General features: G+C 42.3%; 1 protein-coding gene across 1 annotated transcript; it reads right to left on the bottom strand.

Moving 5' to 3' along the window:
* Window positions 1-12431: 12431 nt before the first annotated feature.
* en2b (engrailed homeobox 2b) lies at window positions 12432-16365 on the bottom strand. The gene is made up of 2 exons (XM_053883560.1): window positions 15684-16365; window positions 12432-13886 (listed from the first exon to the last, which is right to left on the bottom strand). The coding sequence occupies exons 1-2, from the start codon at window positions 16120-16122 to the stop codon at window positions 13570-13572; spliced, it is 756 nt and encodes a 251-aa protein (XP_053739535.1). The 5' UTR covers window positions 16123-16365; the 3' UTR covers window positions 12432-13569.
* Between the last annotated feature and the right edge of the window lie 3334 nt (window positions 16366-19699).

The following is a 19699-nucleotide window of genomic DNA, read 5'->3' as shown; positions in this document are numbered from 1 at the left end:
CATGAGAACCTGCAACTTTGTCTTTGTTCTTGTTCATCGGTCAGTAAAGCAGTTTGAACATAAAAATAAAGTTTTGTGGTTTGGGCCAATGTGTCTTTCAACTTCTACAGTGCCTCACTCATTCGCTTTCCTTGCTGCTGAAATGATGGACTTCAATTACTGATGTTGAATGACAGAAAATACTTCTAGAATTCCCTTTGCTCGTATATGGTTGCTTGAATGGTGTATATTGACACCTGTGGTGACACATGAGCATCATTTATTCCTAAGGAACGAATAAATACTTTATGTGCACTGTGGAACTGAACTGGGGACCCAGTTTTACAACACTTTTCAATTACAATTCAATTACACTCTTTTACCAGTGGTGCCGCCAAAAACATATTCTTTAAGCAGCATTGTGACACTATCAGGAAAAACTAAACTAAACCAAACCTACATGACTAAGTGTGGAAAAAGTGAATGCCCCTGATCAACAGAACTGGCGCTCAGTATGTACGCACAAAAGAATGTGTCCCCCACCTAGTTTAATATTTATAAAAAAACAAACTTCAAGTGACTGCTGTACACACAAAATCTTGTCTAAGTCTTTGAGAAACGAAGGATGGTAGGCGATGATACTGCCTTCCTTGCACTCTGATTGGCTAGAATGGCTCTTCTCCTATTGGCTATTTCATTTGTCCACGAAAATGCCTTCATCCGTTCAGCTGTCATCTCACCCAGAGCTGCTCAACTGTTACTGTTAAACAGTAGCTGCCATTTTAACCATTCTCACCACCTGGCTACTCACTCACTATTATAAGTTTGTGTGTCTCTCTCACTCACCTCTCACTTCTGCCAGAGTGAATACACATCCAGCTGAAGTTGTGGATTTGTCGTGGCTGACACGCCTCTTGCGGTTGTTGTATGCTTTCTACTTGGGGGACTGTGTGGAACACGTATAATATCAACCCTTAGAGGCAATAACTTGGCAACCAATATCCTTTGTTCCGGAGGAGCAGCTGGCCAAACTAGTGACTCCAGAATCACCTCCGCTGAATGCAGCCCTGGATGAGGAAATGTAGGGTACGTGCAGCCCACCTAAGTGGTAGGTCCCTACACTAATGCTTATTTTTGTGTTTTGATGGAGCATTCCACGTGTTCTTACACACAGGATCAGTTGATGAGTATCAGGGCTATGACTCAGTCTGACTTACTGCTTCCTCCTCTTGTGTTGTGTTTCACGGAGACGTGGTTGAGCGATCTCATCCCGGACACTATGCTACATCTGGAAGGATACCAGCTTCACCGAACGGACCAGGTTCCAGGGCTAACTGGCAAAACCAAAGGAGGAGCAGAGTGTTTCTACATTAACGATCGTAATAGGATTACAGACTTGACGGTGGTTTTTCAGCACTGCTCTCCTTCTCTGGAATGTCTTACAGTGAACTGTAAGCCATTTTACTCCCTGCGTGATTTGCATCATTCATTCTGGCTGCTGTTTACATTCCACCAAGTGCGGATGTTCACGAAGCTCAGAGTGTACTTGCGGATCAGGTCCTGCACGTGAAGCGAACTTTTCCTGACTCTCCTGTGATTGTGCTTGGTGACTTCAACAAGGTGACTCTTGCTTCCCAACTACAAGCAGGTTGTAAAAACCCCCCCAGAGAGCAGAGCGTGCTGGATCACTGTTACTCAGCGCTCCGCAACTCTTATACCGCCCTCCCTCGAGCTGCACTGGGACTCTCTGACCACTTGATGGTTCATCTTGTTCCAACATACAAGCAAAAGCTGAAGCTTGCAAAGCCTGTTGTGAGGAGCATGAAGATCTGGACAAGTGAAGCTAAAGAGGAGCTGCAGGCTTGTATGGAGATCACAGACTGGGAGGTGTTCAGGGCTGCGACCAATAATCAGGATGAGTATACAGACACTGTGGCTTCATGGATCAGCTACTGTGAAGAGGGCATAGTTCCAACGCGCACCAAGGTGAGTTATGCAAATGACAAACCTTGGTTCACAGCTAAACTCAGCCAGGAACCTATGCCAGGATCCTGTTTGTGGACTTCAGCTCTGCCTTTAACACAATTCTTCCAGCTCTGCTCCCTCTGTAGATGGATTACAGACTTCCTGACCAGCCGGGGTCAGCGCGTGCGGCTGGGGACGACTGTCTCCGACACTCGGACCCTCAACATCGGGTCTCCTCAGGGCTGTGTTCTCTCTCCATGGCTCTTCTTCCTGTACACTAACTGCTGCACCTCCAGCCACCAGTCCATGAAGCTGATCAAGTTTGCAGATGACGCCACCATCATCAGGCTCATCTCAGATGGAGATGAGTCGGCTTACAGGAGGGAGGTGGAGCGGCTGGTGTCCTGCTGCAGCCACAACAACCTGGAGCTCAACGCCCAGAAGACAGTGGAGATGATCAAAGACTTCAGGTGAATCACAGATCCTCCGTCCCCTCTCATGCTGGCTGGTTTACTTCTTCTGCTTCCTAGGAACCACCATCACCAAGGACCTCAAATGGGAGCTGACCATCAGGTACCTCATCGGGAAGGCTCAGCAGAGAATGTTCTTCTTGAGGCAGCTACGAAAACTACAACTGCCGACAAAGTTGCCGGTGGAGTTCTATATGGCCATTATCCAGTCCATCCTCACCTCCTCTATCACCGTCTGGTACAACAGCGCCACCTCGAGGGAGAAGAACAGACTGCAGTGCATCGTACGTTCGGCTGAGAAGGTGATCAGTTGAAGCCTGCAAGCTCTTCAGGACCTGTATGTCTCCAGAACCCAGAGACGTGCAGGTCGGATCAGAGCCGACCATTCTCACTCTGGTCATGGACTGTCTGTTCCTCTTCCCTCGGGCAGGAGACTACAGCTTCTTCCCCTCGGCCGTCAGACTGTTGAATTCGTGAACAGCCTTTGTTGTTTTATTTTATTTTATTTTATTGTCAGCCCTTTATTCCGAAGCACTTTCCTAGATGGTGGGATCACCACTGACCATGGCAATAACACGACGCTGGGGAGTTGGGTCCTTTGGAGAGGGGGAGCCTCTCTCTGGTGAGGGATGTTTATCTTTGATAAAGTGGCAAGAAACTGGGACCAGCCCTCTGATATCGAAGAGCTGGTTTTCTTGTATGGTAAGGAGAGGTACTTGAATATATCAATCACATGAGCAATGTTCCCTCTAAGACATGTGGATGTGCAAATGCGCACTGCTGATACGATCTCAGTGCACAAAAACATCTTTGTGGCGCAACAAAAATTAATCCTGAATTGAATATAAATTACTGCAATTTCCGGACGACGGGGCTTCTTGCCATCAAGACATAAAGCCTTGTGACATTAGAACAATAAAATGAAGTGCTCGTTGCACTGTTCGACCATGTATATCGGCATTTTCCACCTCTCCTCGGGTGCCGCTATATGCACACAATGGAATGAACAGCAACTAGAAGAGCTGCTATTTAAAGTGAACTATTGGCTGGCAGATGATTAAAAGCTGATTTCTCTTAAAGTCGCCCGTGGTTGGTCAAAATATGCACTGAGCCGTTAGGGGCAGCGGAGTTCCACAAAGAAGAGAGAATCATGGCAGTGCAGTTTTAAGACTACAATAGACAGAGACTACACACCACCTACCTATGCACTGGCTTTCTCTCCTCTGTACATGACCAAACCATCTCATTTGAGCCTCTCTGACTTTGTCTCCTAAACACCTGACGTGTGCTGTCCCTCTGATATGCTGGTTCCTGGTCCTATCCATCCTGCTCAGTCCCAGAGAGAACCTCAGCATCTTCATCTCTGCTACCTCCAGCTCTGCCTCCTGTCTTTTCCTCAGTGCCACTGTTTCCAAACCATACAACATTGCTGGCCTGACCACTGTTTTGTATACTTTCCCTTTCATCCTTGTCGACACCCTTTTGTCACACATCACACCTGACACTTTTCTTTCTTTCTTCCTTTTTTATGATGTCTATTCTGATTCGAAACAATCAATATCATCTAAACCCGAACAGAGTGAAAACGGTTATTGTCACCCATTGCACTTTTAATAACAAAAAAATCTCTGAGCACACACTTCTCAAAACTTTGCAGACAAGAGCGAAGGACCTCACTATCATCACGAGTCAGGGTCCCATTATGAGCAGTACACTCGGCAAAGCCTGATCTATGGTTGGTGATAAAAAAAAAAATGTATAAAACGTTTGTATTTGCATTCGATTGTCCTTTTAAATAATCATTAATCTCACATTAACCCCTATTTCTCTCTCAGCAATGGTGAAGGTGCTGGTGTTGTTGATGGTTGTGATGGAAGTGTTTGGGGATTATGTGGCTGATGGCGCTGAATTTGGGGAGGGTGGTGGTGGGATTAGGTCCGGAGCTGACTGGGCGCTGATGTAGTGGAGGGTTGGGATGATGGAGCCGCTGTTCTAAGGGAGGGTGGTGGTGTCGAGGTGGGGTTGGAGGGTGGTGAAGGCATTCATGATCCTAGGGACCACTGAAACATGTGCTAATATTTACCATTGGGGCCACATCTCAGGGGCAGAGTTTCAATAGATTATTGTAAACTTCAGCAACAGTATGATAAATAGAACTTAAAAGTGAATCAACATATATCTGACAGGCAAATACAATAAGCACAGCGCTAGCCTGCCATTTAAAACCTTGCCCTTGAACTGATATTGTCACGTAAAATGAGAAACATTGAAGAAAAATTAGACAATTCTTATTGTCTTACCAACTGACAGCAAACTGTGCGGTAAAAGAGGGGCATAGTCCGGCACTGACTGTTCTGTTATTTCATTTAAAAGAAAGAAAAAAGAATATAAAATTGAATGAGACGAGAATATATCATAAATAAATGTTCTTTTCTCACCATCAATATATGGTCGTCTGGGATGAGATAAAGAATCCCTATTTGAGTGTTCTGGTTCAGATGGTTCTGGCTTTTCTGTCATTTCATGCGCACAGTTAAAATTCAAGATGTCAATATAACGTTTCACATTTTTTACCCCTGTTCTATACATTAATATACAATCACGACCTACGTAATATTTTTTTTGTCTTTGTTTTCACCGTTAATATGTGGCTGTGCTTCCGTCAGTGACGAACAGTCGGGGATATTAGCGAGTGAACGTCCCACTGAGGGGCAAAAATATCTATAAAAAGAACAGATCAACATGTTAAGCATAACATGACAGTTTTTTTTAAATGATCAGACTATTTATATTCACATATATTTATATTCACTTTCCTGACCAGAGGCGGAGATGCGGCATGAGCAATCAAAGAAGCAGGAAGAAGTCACAGGTACGCTGCAAGGGTAACCCCAGGAGTGAGGTCTAATCCAGGGTCACCTATATACCTATGTTCTATGGGACAAGTATGGGGACGTCTGCACTTCCTGTTATGACTCCTTTTGATCACCATTTTCGAAATGGCAGATTGGACATGAGGTGACAGTGAGAAAGACCTGAGGTGCGATGTCACAAAATGTTGAATCCGTGATAAGTATCTGCGGGAATGACCAAAAGGTGTGCTATTAGGGCTTTTAACATGTCTCTAGGAAGTTGTCGTCAGCCAGGCGATGCAGGCCTGAACCTATTTATGACCATCACAATGGCAATCTTCAATAACTTCAGAAAAATCAGCGTCCTTCCTTCTTGCTGCGCCCCTGTTCCACAGTATCAGCCTGTTGCTGCTTCTGGTGCACACCTCAATGTTCTGGGAGTTCTTTTTGAACAATGTTGTCCACCCAGTCAGCGATCAGACCCTTTACTGTTCGGCATTTATCATGTTTGTGCAGAGTCGTGCTGATGTAGTTTCCTGCATCTAGCATTGAATTGCTTGAGGCAAGAAGCTCAACACCGTTGGGGGCACCCTAAGACAATGTGCAGCTCTTCAGGCGGAATCAAGTCCGACCTTAAAGGTAAGGTAAGGTAGGTGTACGGTGTCCGTTCTGCCATACACATTGCATATAGAGGATGAATTGTCATTCCTGGGAGACCTGTGCGGTGACATATACAACATTGAACTATACAAGCAACATCAGACTTACGACCTGCTCGATTTACGTCCATCCGGACTTATGACCACGGCCAGCAGATGCTTTTTTTTCAATTCAATGTCTGGCACCGCAGCACGTAGCAGCCTGGCAACACGTACGACAGTTAGAGCAGCACAGTATCCCAGCATCTCACTCTCACACTTCGAACAAAGGATGTTTAACACCTAGTACTATTCAGACGTCAGCATGTTTGTTTCTGACCTTTTTGTTTCACCTTAGCCTCTGTGGCAAATTGTCTCTGTTTAATTTTCCACCTGCTACCTTAATCAGTGATGTTATTTATTAAAAGGTAAAAAATGTGTTTTAAAAGTTAATCAGATGTTTGAATTTGAATTTTGTCTATGTGTCTATTGTAGTATCATGTATCTGAGTGGACATCAGGCCAGCTTTCTTAGCTTTAGTAATGCACACATTCTGTGACTGCTGCGTGGACTGTCTAAACGCTGATGTTATTTTCCACGTAAAACGTTTGGTGCACAAAACACGCAAAGTAATAGCTGGACTTCTCTCAGTGTGAGAGTAAGTCAGCCCAAAGTCCTGACTCCAGGTCTCAGTCTGGTGACTCAGTCACAGTTGGATATAAACAAGCTCTTTGTGTCAATGCCTGCCTGGAAGTGTCAGCAAGCTGAGCTCCCACCCCTGACAGATCAGGGGTTACAAAGGTGCTGACTGACAGGCAACCTTCATAGCCGTTTAAGTCTGATTTCCCACAGTTCATTGATCCAGAGCAGGCGCGTTGGTTATGCTGCTGAGCTGCTCAACAGTTTATCACACCACTGCTCAACAAGTCCTTTAGCTGTGACAAAGCAGGCTCTTTCAAGCAGCCCTCGCTGCTGGATGTTGGACATGTCCTAAAATCACAACATCATAACGCCATATTCTTTATGAGCTTACGAGACACTGGACTGCAGATGCAGTATTAAAGATAAGAGATGTTAGTTGTCGGCTGAGGAGCATGTGAGACGGTTGTTCACTCCATTCATTAAGGTACAAGGTGTAAGTTAGGGCAGCTCTTCATGGTCTGTAGCGTGGAAAGATGGTGAGATGTGGCAGTGGTTTGAGGAACGAGCAGCGAACTTGCTGGACAAACTGATCTTAAAAAGTGTTCTGGTACCTATTTTTAGGACAAAGGAGAAGTGCACAATGTAATGTGTAATGTGCAATGACAGGAGTGGGATGAAATTGATGTGTCATACCATGAAGAGTTGTTGAGTCCAGGTTCAGACAGTAAGACAGTGGTGTGGTGTGCTGTAGAAGTGACAGAGGGATACACACACACATACACACACAAAATCTATATGGATGTGCAGGATGTGCTTCTTGCTTCTTGCTGCTTTACTCCTTGCTGATCTGGTGAGAATGTTTGAGACAATGTGTGATTTTGTTTTTTCGTTTCCTCTGGTGTAAAGTTTGTCCTCTGGGCTGTGGCATTATCTTGTATTCTAACAAGATTAAAATATATATTTGTCCTGGAGATTAGCATAGTTAAGTGTCCTTTCTCCTGGGCTTTGGGGGGCTGCCTCAGGCTTTGATCAGTGTAGCGCAGCGGGGCCGGGGCTTGGCCTGGCCATCCCAGGCCTGGGTGTGAAATTGGTCTGATGTCATCCCTATTCTCCTCTCTCTGCAGCTTTCAGTGGCCGGAATTATATTTCCGCCACAAAGCCCCGGTCCTCTTCATTCCATATTCCAAGTTTGACTGGGAAGCGTTTTAAGAACTAGGGTTAAAATACTCAGTGGGGGAAGGGGAACTGGACGGTTCCTCTATTGTCTGGCTGAGACACTCACTGGGACATCAACACTGAGACACTGAGATGTACTTTTCCTTTCTTCCCCTCTGCCCTTTTACTCTGACTGTCACAGGGGATACATTTTTTTAATTGAATTGGAATACACTGGAAAACTGTTTTAACATAAATGTGAACTTGAGAATTTTCCATGAGTAGACTGATATTGAAGGAATCATGCACTCTACTCTGACTGAGATAGAGACAGGTGGTATTGATTCTAAGACAGACACATGAGAAGGATGACTAAAGGAAGTATCGACTTTGTTTTGGTGTCAGCAAATAACATGACATGATGACATGAAGAAAGAAAAAAACAAAAACATAAATGACATGACCTATAAAAAAAAAACAAAAAAAAAACCAGATGCTGTTCCTATAGTTGCAGCGAACATGGAGTTAAAACAATGACAAGTACACTCTTTTAGAGTCTGTCAACACACATTTCACTGATGTCAATTCAGACCATCTAAATCACGACTAGCCTTGATCTGCGTTATAAAGGTCAGGTTGGGATGTCGAAATGATGCATGTTTCTCTTCTTCATTTTTGAAGACAGTAGTTATCCTTAGTCATAATGTTCTGCCGTCATAAGAGGCTCTTCTTACAGTGTGCTTAGTGACACGAAGCCCCTTTGAAAATTAGGTGAGATTCTATTAAAGGACATGAATAAGTGGGTAGAGGAGGCTGAGCAGCTAATATCAGACATTGAAGAGTGGAGCACCTGAAGTGACAATCGTGGAAACTTTTCAATGCCAAATCAACATTCAAGAAACGGGTTACCCTGACCCTATTAGACCATTAGCCACAATCCTGAAAAAAACAATCGCTGTATCTTCTAAATCCCAGCAGAATCAGAGAGGGGTGTGACTGTATTTCAACTATATTAAAACTCATAAAGAAACACTGAATTGGGAATACAACACTGCCATCATTCATAAAATAGAGCCCAAGCAAGCCCACTATTTGTGGTGATTTAATGTCTGGAGTACAGGATTTGCAAGATGGTTCGCCCTGCCTTGTGGAAGCAGAGGTAGGTTTGTTGTCAGGGGAAAAGACTTGACTTCCATCAGGATTACGAAGTGGAGATTTAAAAGCCAAGGACAGCATATGCTCCCACCAGGAAATTGTTGAAGCTTTTGAACACTACCTTCCGACAGAATTACACATCTTTTTTTTGACAGAACGCAAGATCCATGCAGATGATGATGTTCTCCTGAACCAGAAACAAGTCATCCTGCCATTATGTCTCTATTGGAAGAAATCCAAATTAAATCTAAACAAAACACTAATTCTGGGAGTTAACACATCAGCATGTGATTTTATTTAATGTAATGAATTTCATTCAGTATAACTTCATAAAAGTACTATTGAACACACATTAAATTGTAGAACACATTAAACTGAATATGCAATTTTCATCTGCAAATGAGTGTCACTTATAGGCTGACCATGTAGAAGTTCAAATATGTTTTTAGAATGTTGGAAAAAGTAAAATAAAAATGCACATTGTTTAAATAGCAAGGATGTGACAAAACCTCAGCATTGTATAGAACTGAGGGCAGTGTTAAAAGAAAATCCCACATCTTGGCACGTAAGTCAGGAAAGGAACACCTTTTTACTTTCCATTGAAAATCCTGTATGTCAACATAGTTATTCCTGAATTAAGATTATCCAACCCCAGTTGTGTCTCTGAAGAACTTGGGACCGTAAGACTAGCACTCTGAAAGGTGTTTTATAAATAAAGTGAGGTTAAAAAAAAAAAAAAGAGATTAGCATCCTTCTTAGCAGTAGGAGCTCAGTTGGTTATGCTTGATAACCAAAAAGCAAAAAAAGGAGATCAATTCTGCTCCCAAAAACTTAAAATAATTAAAAAACTCAAACCTATGTTTGAGTTTAAATTTCCCCTCCCTAGGTTATTGCAACTCATTCCTCATTCCTTTCTGGCATTGCTCAAAGTCTGTCTCCCACCTCCCTCAAAACCCAATACTGAGGTTAGGTTAGGCTTTAAACGGGTTTTGGCAGTCAATATCAGATCACCCAAGTTTAATCTCCTCTGCACACAAAATTGTTCTCAGAAGTTTTATATCTTGTCTTGGACTACCTCCCATTTACTTTTCAGATATGTTGACCACCTATGTGCCATCTCTCAGTCTTAGACCCTGGGGCAGGTCCCTATTAGTTGTTCCTTAAGTGGAGGCTGAAATCAAATGTGTACTGAGCCTTTTTCATCAGAGCTCCTCGAAAGACTGGTTGAGTCTGTGGATCTCTTCTAAAACACATTTGTACAGCCTTTCGTTCATGTGATGTTGTCTGCTAACTAGATTGGTCGATGGGAATTTTAAGTTCTTTGTTATTTTACTGCCATGCTGAAACAATTCTCTTTCGTTTCTCTGTGTGTCTGCATTGTTTTTGTTCTGGGCTTTGTGCAGTTGTTACTGTTGTGCTTCATGTTTGAATGTTTGATTTGAATTCTGTGAGACCACGGTCTGTCTAAAAGGTGCTATATAAATTATTATTATTATTAGTAGTAGTATTTTATTCATAATAATGATGTCATTATATAAGGCGGAGCATTATTCAGAGGCTCAAGGATTATTCGGAGAAATAATTACTGCCCCCTGCTGGGTAGCCAGTGTACAGTGTTTTTGTGTGTGCGCGTGTGTGTGCTTTTTTGTTAGTTTTCTGTAACAATGTGGCGCCTCGAGGAGAACTAATAATTGGTTTTGGGATATAAGGTATATTGACTGATCTAATGATGTGTTGGTAAAAACAAAGTGTTTTGTGTAGCCGCCAAATTTGTTATTTTTAAATGTACATTTCTTGCAAATGGATTAACTAATTATTTCACATTTTGAAATATTTGTTGAGTTTAATTGGGTTCTTTATGCTGTTGTACATATGATGTTGCCATGGCTGACTGTGACAGTATGACAACAGCATCCAGCAACCTCTCTGAGACGAGGGATGCTAAGCTGTGGTGAACTACGATGCCTTGGTGGACGTCTGCACTTTATGATTGTTTTTATGGTTACACGTTTTGCCCACGTTTGAACATTGCCTGTCAAATAAGGCTAGCTTTATCAAACAATATGGCAGTGATTTAGCAATGTCATGCTGGTTTGACATCAGTTAGATATTCCCTCGAAAAACAGTGTTAAAATCGTTTGAAAGAGAGTGAGAAACAGAGTTAGAAGAGTCAGACTTGAAGATTCTTATTCTCAGGTTTTCATTGGGAGTGATGGGGCAGAACACGAATAGAAAAATGTATATCATAGGGGCAGCTCATGTACTGTAGATGTTCGGAGACAAGACATGGGGGCCAGACTGGTTTTGAGAGAGATGGAACATGGATGAACAAAGAAGATTGGCAGTATAAGTACCATGAAAATGAAAAGGAAAGTGACGAATGAAAACCAGTTTTCTCCAGTGCACAGGTTGTAAATAATTCAACAGAATTTATCTGTTGAAAAGAACATCGAACTGACCTATTTTAGGGACATAGTTACCAGTCAAGGATGCTGAGTCAGACAGATGTCACCAACGGGGTGAAGACCAGTATTTTGACTGGAATGTCTTGTCTGGATCATCATAATATCCTCCTCTATATGGTTCAGCTTCAATACCTTCTCCATTTGTTCTAATATATGGTCAGGAAACTTCTGGGTCAGTCACCTGTTCATTGTGCTCACAGTAAAGGAAGCACAATGCAAATCTATCTTTGGAGGTCAGTGTGAAAACATGCCACTGGATGAGTCTTTAAGGTGTGTCACGCAGGATGCGTGCGGTGTCGATTGGTACAAAGTCACAGGAAAGAAATGGGTTTAACACCCAGCGAAACAAACACGTAGACACATACGTGTAGCCAGCGTGAAGATCTGGCGTGTTTCATCGGGATGGTGGAAGAATCTGTGTCGGAACGATGTATACGAGCATGTATTGCGTGTGTAAGTGTGCGCGCGTTTATGAATAAAATCTGGCACTTTCAACAAGACAGACAAAGTTGTCCAACTTGTAAATCGATCGGATTTGATCCGAACACAGGGGTTAGTCCTGCAACAATAATAAGAAAACGTGTTTTTAGTCTTTTTACTGTACGGATGTCATGGTTACATGTTTTCATGAACGTGCAATAACTCCCATTTTTACAAAATGTGAGCCATGTTTGTAAGCATATTTATTTAACGGAAAGTAGACAATAGTTAACAGTTGCATAGCGCTAACGAATGGATAACAATTTCTTTTAAAAGCCAAATATAAAGGCAGTGTTTGTCTATTTATACTCCAAATTGCTTAAGTTTATTGTCAAATATTTGTTTACTTAGTATGTGTCGGCGGCGCATGTCCTCCATGTGTTCTATTCACATTCATGATGAAACTCTTAATCATGAGATAAAAAAACTGCAGCCACTGAACTATAATGTAATATTTTTTCTTTATTTACCATACAACAACGGCATGATATAAATTATTTACATGTATATAAAAGACAAATCCAATCGGAAAAAAACTTGAAATCACACGCGCTCTTATTGTATTTGAAATCTCATTTGTATACATATATATAAAAAACAAAACAAAACAAACGAAAAAAATATCTAACGTTTAAGTCACTATGTGATTTAAGGTTTTACTAATGTAAGGCAAAAGCTTGTTCGGGTATGAATTTAAAAAAAAAGTATACACCGTTCAGACAAATGTAACAACACAGAAAGACCAGTACATTTGGTATAAAATATAATCATGGTTTCTTGCATTCAAAATAACGTTATTGCAGTAAAAAAATAAGTTATGTAAACGCTGTTCCGCATGGCTATAAGAATTCATTGTGTAATAAATAAAACTATAACGGTCCTTTCTAAAAGAAAACTAGGTCTTGCACATTCGTGGATGGTCGTGAAAAAGTGTAGTCGGCTTGTAGGTAGTCTACAGGGTCGGGAAATAGGAAGAACAGACATGATAACGCAAATGGACCGGTCGACTCTTTTGAAGACACAATTAACTGAATTAAATGGTGTACAACACAAAAGACCTGAGACTAAATCTAACGGTAACATTCAAATCAATAGTGAAGCGAGAGAACACGAAGGTTGAGCGTACATTAATAACCAGCAATTACCAAGTAAATTCAGAATAACGCCATTATCATTCAAGTAATTCAAAGTTGAGACTACAGCTGGGAAGAATCTTTGGATTTTAGCTTAAACGACAGTAGACCGTTACAGGCCCACGCGCAGACGAGCGACCGTCGGCCTCGCGCGCGGCACTTCGCTGGCAAGCTGCCGCTCCCTCTTCCGGTTCATCAAAGGCAACTTTTCGAGTTCATCAATTACGACATCGAGGGTTTTGAAAGAAAGACTTTTGAGACGTGTCAGCGTAACATGTAAAATCCTATTTAAGACAAATGCCAATATTCACATTTGAACTGCAATTTTAAAAAATGTCTGTTCTTCTTCGCTGTTTCTGACATGCGAGTTGCTGATGCCCTCCGTGACCTATTCTGACTAACAAAGCATTTGTCGACTTACGCGTTCTTCTTTGTGTCTGTGTGTGTGCGCGCGCGCGCGTATGTATGGTGTGCATCTGAATTCCCACATTCACACTGTATGAATCCGTCATTATTGTCCTGAGTTGGTAATCACACACACACACACGCACACACGTGTTTCACACATCCCGTTCCTGGAGTGTATATCTGTTTGCTGGCTGGTTGAGGTGAGATTATTGCATGACTCGGCGACACTAGTCGCTGTCAGACTTGACTTCCTTGGATGCTGAGTGGTTGTATAGCCCCTGCGCCATGAGATGGAGCGCCAATGAGTTTTTGCTGCCATCAGCTTTCTTAATTTTGGCCCGTTTATTCTGGAACCAGATTTTGATCTGGGACTCGTTCAGATCCAGGTCCCGAGCCAGGCTCTGCCGCCGCTGCTCTGTCAAGTATCGGCTGTTCTGGAACTCAGTCTTCAGTCGCTGGAGTTGCTCGTTGGTGAAGGCGGTTCGGGGACGCTTGTCCTCTTTGCTCGGGGTCGGAGCTTTCTTTGGTTTTCGGGATCTGGGGCCTGTAGTATTGAAGAAAACGACCAAGAAAGAAGATGGTTAAATGTTTATTTTTATATCTAAAATGGTGGCTAGAACAAAGTGAGGAGTCAACTTATTTATTACAGCAATCTATAAACGAGAGACTAGCGGTGCCACCTGCTCTGATTCGGCAGCAGTGAATAAGTTCACATGTGGGTGAAACACCAACAACGGATCGGGTTTTGTTTTGGGTCCTTTCATTCGAGTGGGAAACGAGTCTTAATATTTAAACCGTTATTTCCATTATTTCTGAATGACCACATAGTGACAAAAGGGAATTAAGGGAAGTTTGGAAGGGAGGAGGTGCAAATGGGGTGGAGCTTAGAGAGCTGGATGATGGCGCGAGGGGTGCTGCTAGGCGCATCTTTGCGCTTCTTTTACCGTCGGAACTGCATTTGCAAACTCTCTCCGTAACTATCTTGGTACTAAAAATGTCCTTGCCACTTCCAACACGATTTTCAGGTGCGTGGAGTCATGGACGTCGGACCAGACCACCACTCAAGCCACACGCATACTAAAGTTTTTGTTTGCATTCCCGACACATTATTTCTTTTCTTTTTCTTTTTAAAACATATCCCCTTTTTGAGAATTTTGCCATGGCATTTTCTTTGTGTCCATAGGAAGTGTACATTTTCATCAAGTAGCTTTGGGCTCAAGACCGCAGGCCTCGGTGGACCAAACTTTCCGCTCGGTGGTCAACAAAAGACACGCTTTTACGCACTCTATTCTGATAATTGTCAAATTGTCCTCCAAATTGAAGACGCAAGCAATTAATGGACTGCATTTTGAATCTGCGCGCGTTTCATTTTTATCTGTCTCCGAGGAAACCTTTCCTATTAAAATAACTAATTGAACGGTTAAAAAAAGCCAAAATCACCGATGATACAAATAAATGTCAGTTTAAGTATCTTACGTTGATCAAAACTATAACAACAATACTTTGTGGTGCACGAGAAAATTCCCCATCATTGTTGGTTCATCATCCTCATTTCATTTTTTTTAAACGCTTCGCCTATTCTTGTAACTTAATTAAATGTGTGCTATCTCAAACCCGCAAATCTTGAGGCTTTATTATATTCTTTCGTTCCCAGAATTAAAAGGTTTCAAACATCCTTGTTCTGCATTTCACATCGAATCACTCTTTCTACGTAGCCTCACTTTTTGGGCTCCCTCCCTTTGTCAAAAATATGCTAATGAAATATTAACAAAGAGAAGTCAGAAACAATGGCTTTAAACTTGTTTTTTGTTCGTTTTTTAATATAATTCGACAAAATACGAGGCATCATAATACGGAGCTTTGTTTTCAAATATTTTATTTTTGATTTCATCATCACTTTTTGAGGTAGCCGATTCGTTGCCTATCAGTATTTTCTCAACTGCAGTTAAGCTCTTCTTTGATAGTTCTCTATTGATATTTAGGTTCACATTGATTCTTTGGAATGAAAACGAATATTTCAAATGAGTAAACAACCGCGCGAAAAGAAAATTAAATGATGGACTATGATGGACAAGGAACACTTGAAAGAACTTGCTGAATGTTCAAGAAATTAATACATCACTTTCCTCTAAAAAGCAGATGGTCCAGTGGAACACATAAGTTGAACATGTCTGGAAAAACTTTCAACGTTTAAGTTGGTGTATTCCTTTGCAATATTCATTTGAGAGTGCCCCCTCTCCCTCCATCCAGTGGCTCTATAACCGACTTCATTGAGTTCTTTTCACTCTTTTGATTTATGTTGAACAGGAGAAATTATATGATTAAAACAAAGAACACAAACCTGATGAAGGTCGATCAGAGTAGCGGGTACAATAGACCCAAGCGGGCCACAACATCTGTTGGGTTGAGGAGGCTGCACCGGCCTGCGGGTCCTCCCGTCGACCCTTCCCGACTTTATCAGGTTCTCTGAGCCCGTCCCGACCGACTTCTGTCGCCTGCTGCTCATCGTTGGACGTGACGGATTCGTCCCTATGCTCCTGATCAGCCGGTTGCTGATGCGGACGGACACTTTTTGAATCTGCTTTCTCAGATAGTTCTTCTCTCCGAACCGGCCCAGATCCTGGCTGGTTCTTTTTCTTCCGACCGAAGTCCGGTTTTAAAATATTGTCTATGCAAAAGTTAGTAATCCGGTAGAGGTTCTGGTGTGCGGGTGGCTGCAGCAGAGGAAGGATGGCTCGATTGGACTCCTCTCCGGAGTCTCTGCGCGGATTCTCTTCCATAATTGACTCCTCTGATAAGACGTTTAAATCTACGTCCAGCGTTGGCGGATTGCGTTCAGCAATTTGCCGCTTCAAACGGAAGATGCTCAAAAAGGTCCCCTGATTTTTTTTTTTTTTTTAAAATAAATAATATTTCAACAAAGGGAATTCATTCGCCTTTCATGGTCCTTAAAACACCCTGTCAATTGCAGTTTTATATTTTAGGTTTGCGTGTGCACCGCGGTTTTGCATCTGTGCACACAATAATCGTAGGTCCAGGAGCGCAGCGCTTTGATACGCTCGCTCTAATACTTGCAGAACACTTTTGCTTTCTGCCGTCTGATTGGCTGATCGACAATACGCTGGAGCGCCACAGCGAAGCTTCAAGACACGTGCCCCTGCCCAATTGAGACGTAGTAAGCGTGTCACGTGTTTTTTCGGAATTCCCAAAAGGCGCACTGAGTTCGAGCGTGTTGCGTTCACGGAAACGCGGACATCTCTGGTCTGTACATTTTCTATAACCTGGGAGCCGTTACTGCGGAAAAAGTGGTGGACCTAAATCAAATTTGACGCAGGATGAGTTCATATCAGCATGTGTGTTTAATCGTTATTTTAGTGAGACTTTAATTTTGTGGCACTTATCGTTTTTGCTTATTCAACGCTTAAATATTATTCAGCAGTCTTTAAAAACACGGATTGTTTTTGGAATATCACAAGATATCATATGCAACGATGCCAGGCAATTAAATCTAGCACTGTATAATACAATTGATAATATTAAAATTATTAGCGATGGCATCACCTACTTAAAGAACTAGTCACCGTATTAAGTTGACAACGTTTCTAAATGCATACGTTTGCATATCGATCGATTATTAATGACACATTTTGTGGAATAGAGATCTGAAATGGCTGCAGTCACTTTTTCTCATCTTCACTAACTGAAACATTTAGGAAATACAAATAACACCAAACAAATATTCATCGAAAATTACGTTGTGATGCGTGTCTATGGATTTGTGCTGAGCTCATGATTCATGATATTTCATTTTTGATACCGAAACATTCAGCTGTACTCTACTTTTAGATCTGTTGCTTGAGTGACTCGACATTCAAACCTTATCTGTGTAGCTGATGCATATGAAATCGAAAAAAATGTGCACAATACAGTTCCTCTGACTGGAAATAAAAGCGTTGCTGCCGTTTTGCTATGAAAATGACTTAAACACTCATTCGACTGCAGAGCGCATTGATGCGTTCATTCACCAGCCGCTGCTCTTAATAATTCTCGTCAATTTTGTTTTTAATGAACAAAAACATAACAATATTAAACCGTCCTCAAGTTTAATATTCTTAAAATCCTCAGTGTAAATTACAATATCCATTTCATTTTCTCCAGAACACATGTAGGACATCTAGTTAAAAAAATCTTTGTCAAGCATTCTGTTATATCCTTCTGTATAATTTGTCCGCAAGCCAGTGACTGCAATATGCACAGTAGTAACCAGGAGCTTGAGACATGTCCTTCTGTCCTGCTTTCATTGATTCAACTCACATGCCTCACACATAACACACGGAGGGGGTTGTCGGGTACGGCGACACACTAGGGACAACTCTCACACCAGACACAACATATTCCTCCCCGTTAACTTTTGTAACTCCCTTGAACTCTGATTACAATTTAAACAGTATGTATTTTAATCAGGAATATGAACTCTTTCACAAACTACGGAGAGAGGGTAGACCACCTCAATCCGGACTAAAGCCAGGGGGATTATTCTGACCCAGTGTAAGGTTAAGTCACAATGCTCACGGGTCTCGTCGCTCAGGAGGGCATCTGTTCCCTCTCAGATGAAGACGACCTGTAGATAACTCCATCGAAGTGTCTTTTGGTGAACACTGAGGAAGTCGCGGACTGGAAGTCACATCAGGAGTAGGCACCTCAAGCAAGTGTAGTTGTGGCTGGAACACCACATCACACCCATCACCCATTACAGCTGGTTTCTCTGGAACAGCGCCTGGTTGATGGGACTCCCAGCGGACCTCCTGCTCTAGACCAGACGGTGTTATTGGAGATGATTCGTCTCTCCAACCAGTTGCATGTAGAAGTTGATCAATGTGTCTTGTCCAGATAAGATGGTCACTGGTTTCCACAATATATGACACAGGTCGTGTCTTGGCAACAATAGTGACTCGTTTCCATTTAACACCCCCCAGTATAGTTCCGGGGAAGCACTTTGTCACCAGTTGTGAATGTTCGCAACTTTGCTCTGCAAATCGTCTTTTTATCTGAGCTCTTTGTCTCAGCAGATCAAGTCGAGATCGGAGTTGTCTTTTGAACATAGTAGTGGCTGGAGAAACCTTCATTGTTGCATAAGGGATATTTCTATATGACAGTAGAAAAGCAATGAGACGTTGCTGCTGGATGACTTGAGAGCTTGCTTCATGGTCTGCACAAATCTCTCTGCATGTCCATTTGTAGCTGGTTGATAAGGAGCGGACTTCATGTGCTGGATACCATTCTGTTCCATAAATGTTTGGAACTCTTCAGACACCAACTGTGGACCATTATCGCTCACCAATTGTTGTGGCAGACCAAAACAACTGAAGATTGTCTGTAACACTTCTTTCGTTTTTCCTGATGAAGTGTTCTTCATCACAGCAACTTTATTTAAAGCTATTTCCTTCATCGGCACCACACCACAATGTCCTGAATGAAGTTCTGCCAGGGCTTTTTCTATCAACTGTGGTGGAATTATGACATGATAGCCCCACAATAAGCATCCAGACTGGACTGAAAGCTCATTTTGTCTCACCAAATAAGCTTTCAAACTTGGTGTCATCTCGCCTCCTCTTCCCTTGGACCCTATATCAATCACCTGAGAAAATAGGATAAGTACGGGTGTCCTTTTTCGGATGAGTTGCAGTTATAGGGCTAGTCGTCACCTCCTTGAAGTAGAAGATCTCTGCTTTTGAATGTTCAGAGTGTCTGACTGGCAATGGAAGTCTGGAGAGGCCGTCAGCATTTGGGTGCCGATCACACTTCTGATACTTGATCTCATACTGTTGGGCAGATAACAGCAATGCCCATCTTTGCATGTGACTGGCTGCTAAAGATGGAATGCCAGTGTGAGGACCAAAGATGTAGGTGAGTGGTCAATGATTTTTAAGTAGTGTGAACCTTCTGCCTAACAGAGACTGATGAAATTTCTTGACTCCAAATACAATGGAATGAGCCTCATGCTCTCTCTGAGCGTAATGACTTTCAGCTTTGCTCATCGTCCATGATGCAAAAGCAGTAGGTCTTTAGTAACCTGATGGCATAATGTGGGACACCACTGCCCCCACCCCATAAGATGAGGCATCACACGCCAGCTGCAGGGGTAATTTGGAGTCAAATGCACAAGTATTCCTGAGTTGACATGAGTTGGCATCATTGAAGGCCTTTTCACGTTTTACTGTCCACTCCCACCTTCATGTTTTGTTTAACAGTTCATGGAATGGTTTCAACTTACTCGCCAGGTTTGGAACAAATTTAGCATAGTAAGTGAACAACCCAAGGAAAGCTCTCAGCTGACTCACATTTGTTGGGGCTGGA

This window comes from Synchiropus splendidus, chromosome 13, assembly GCF_027744825.2.
Source record: "Synchiropus splendidus isolate RoL2022-P1 chromosome 13, RoL_Sspl_1.0, whole genome shotgun sequence".
NCBI lineage: Eukaryota > Metazoa > Chordata > Actinopteri > Syngnathiformes > Callionymidae > Synchiropus > Synchiropus splendidus.
Note: the sequence above shows the minus strand (reverse complement) of the source record. Positions and strands in the feature narration are given on the sequence as shown.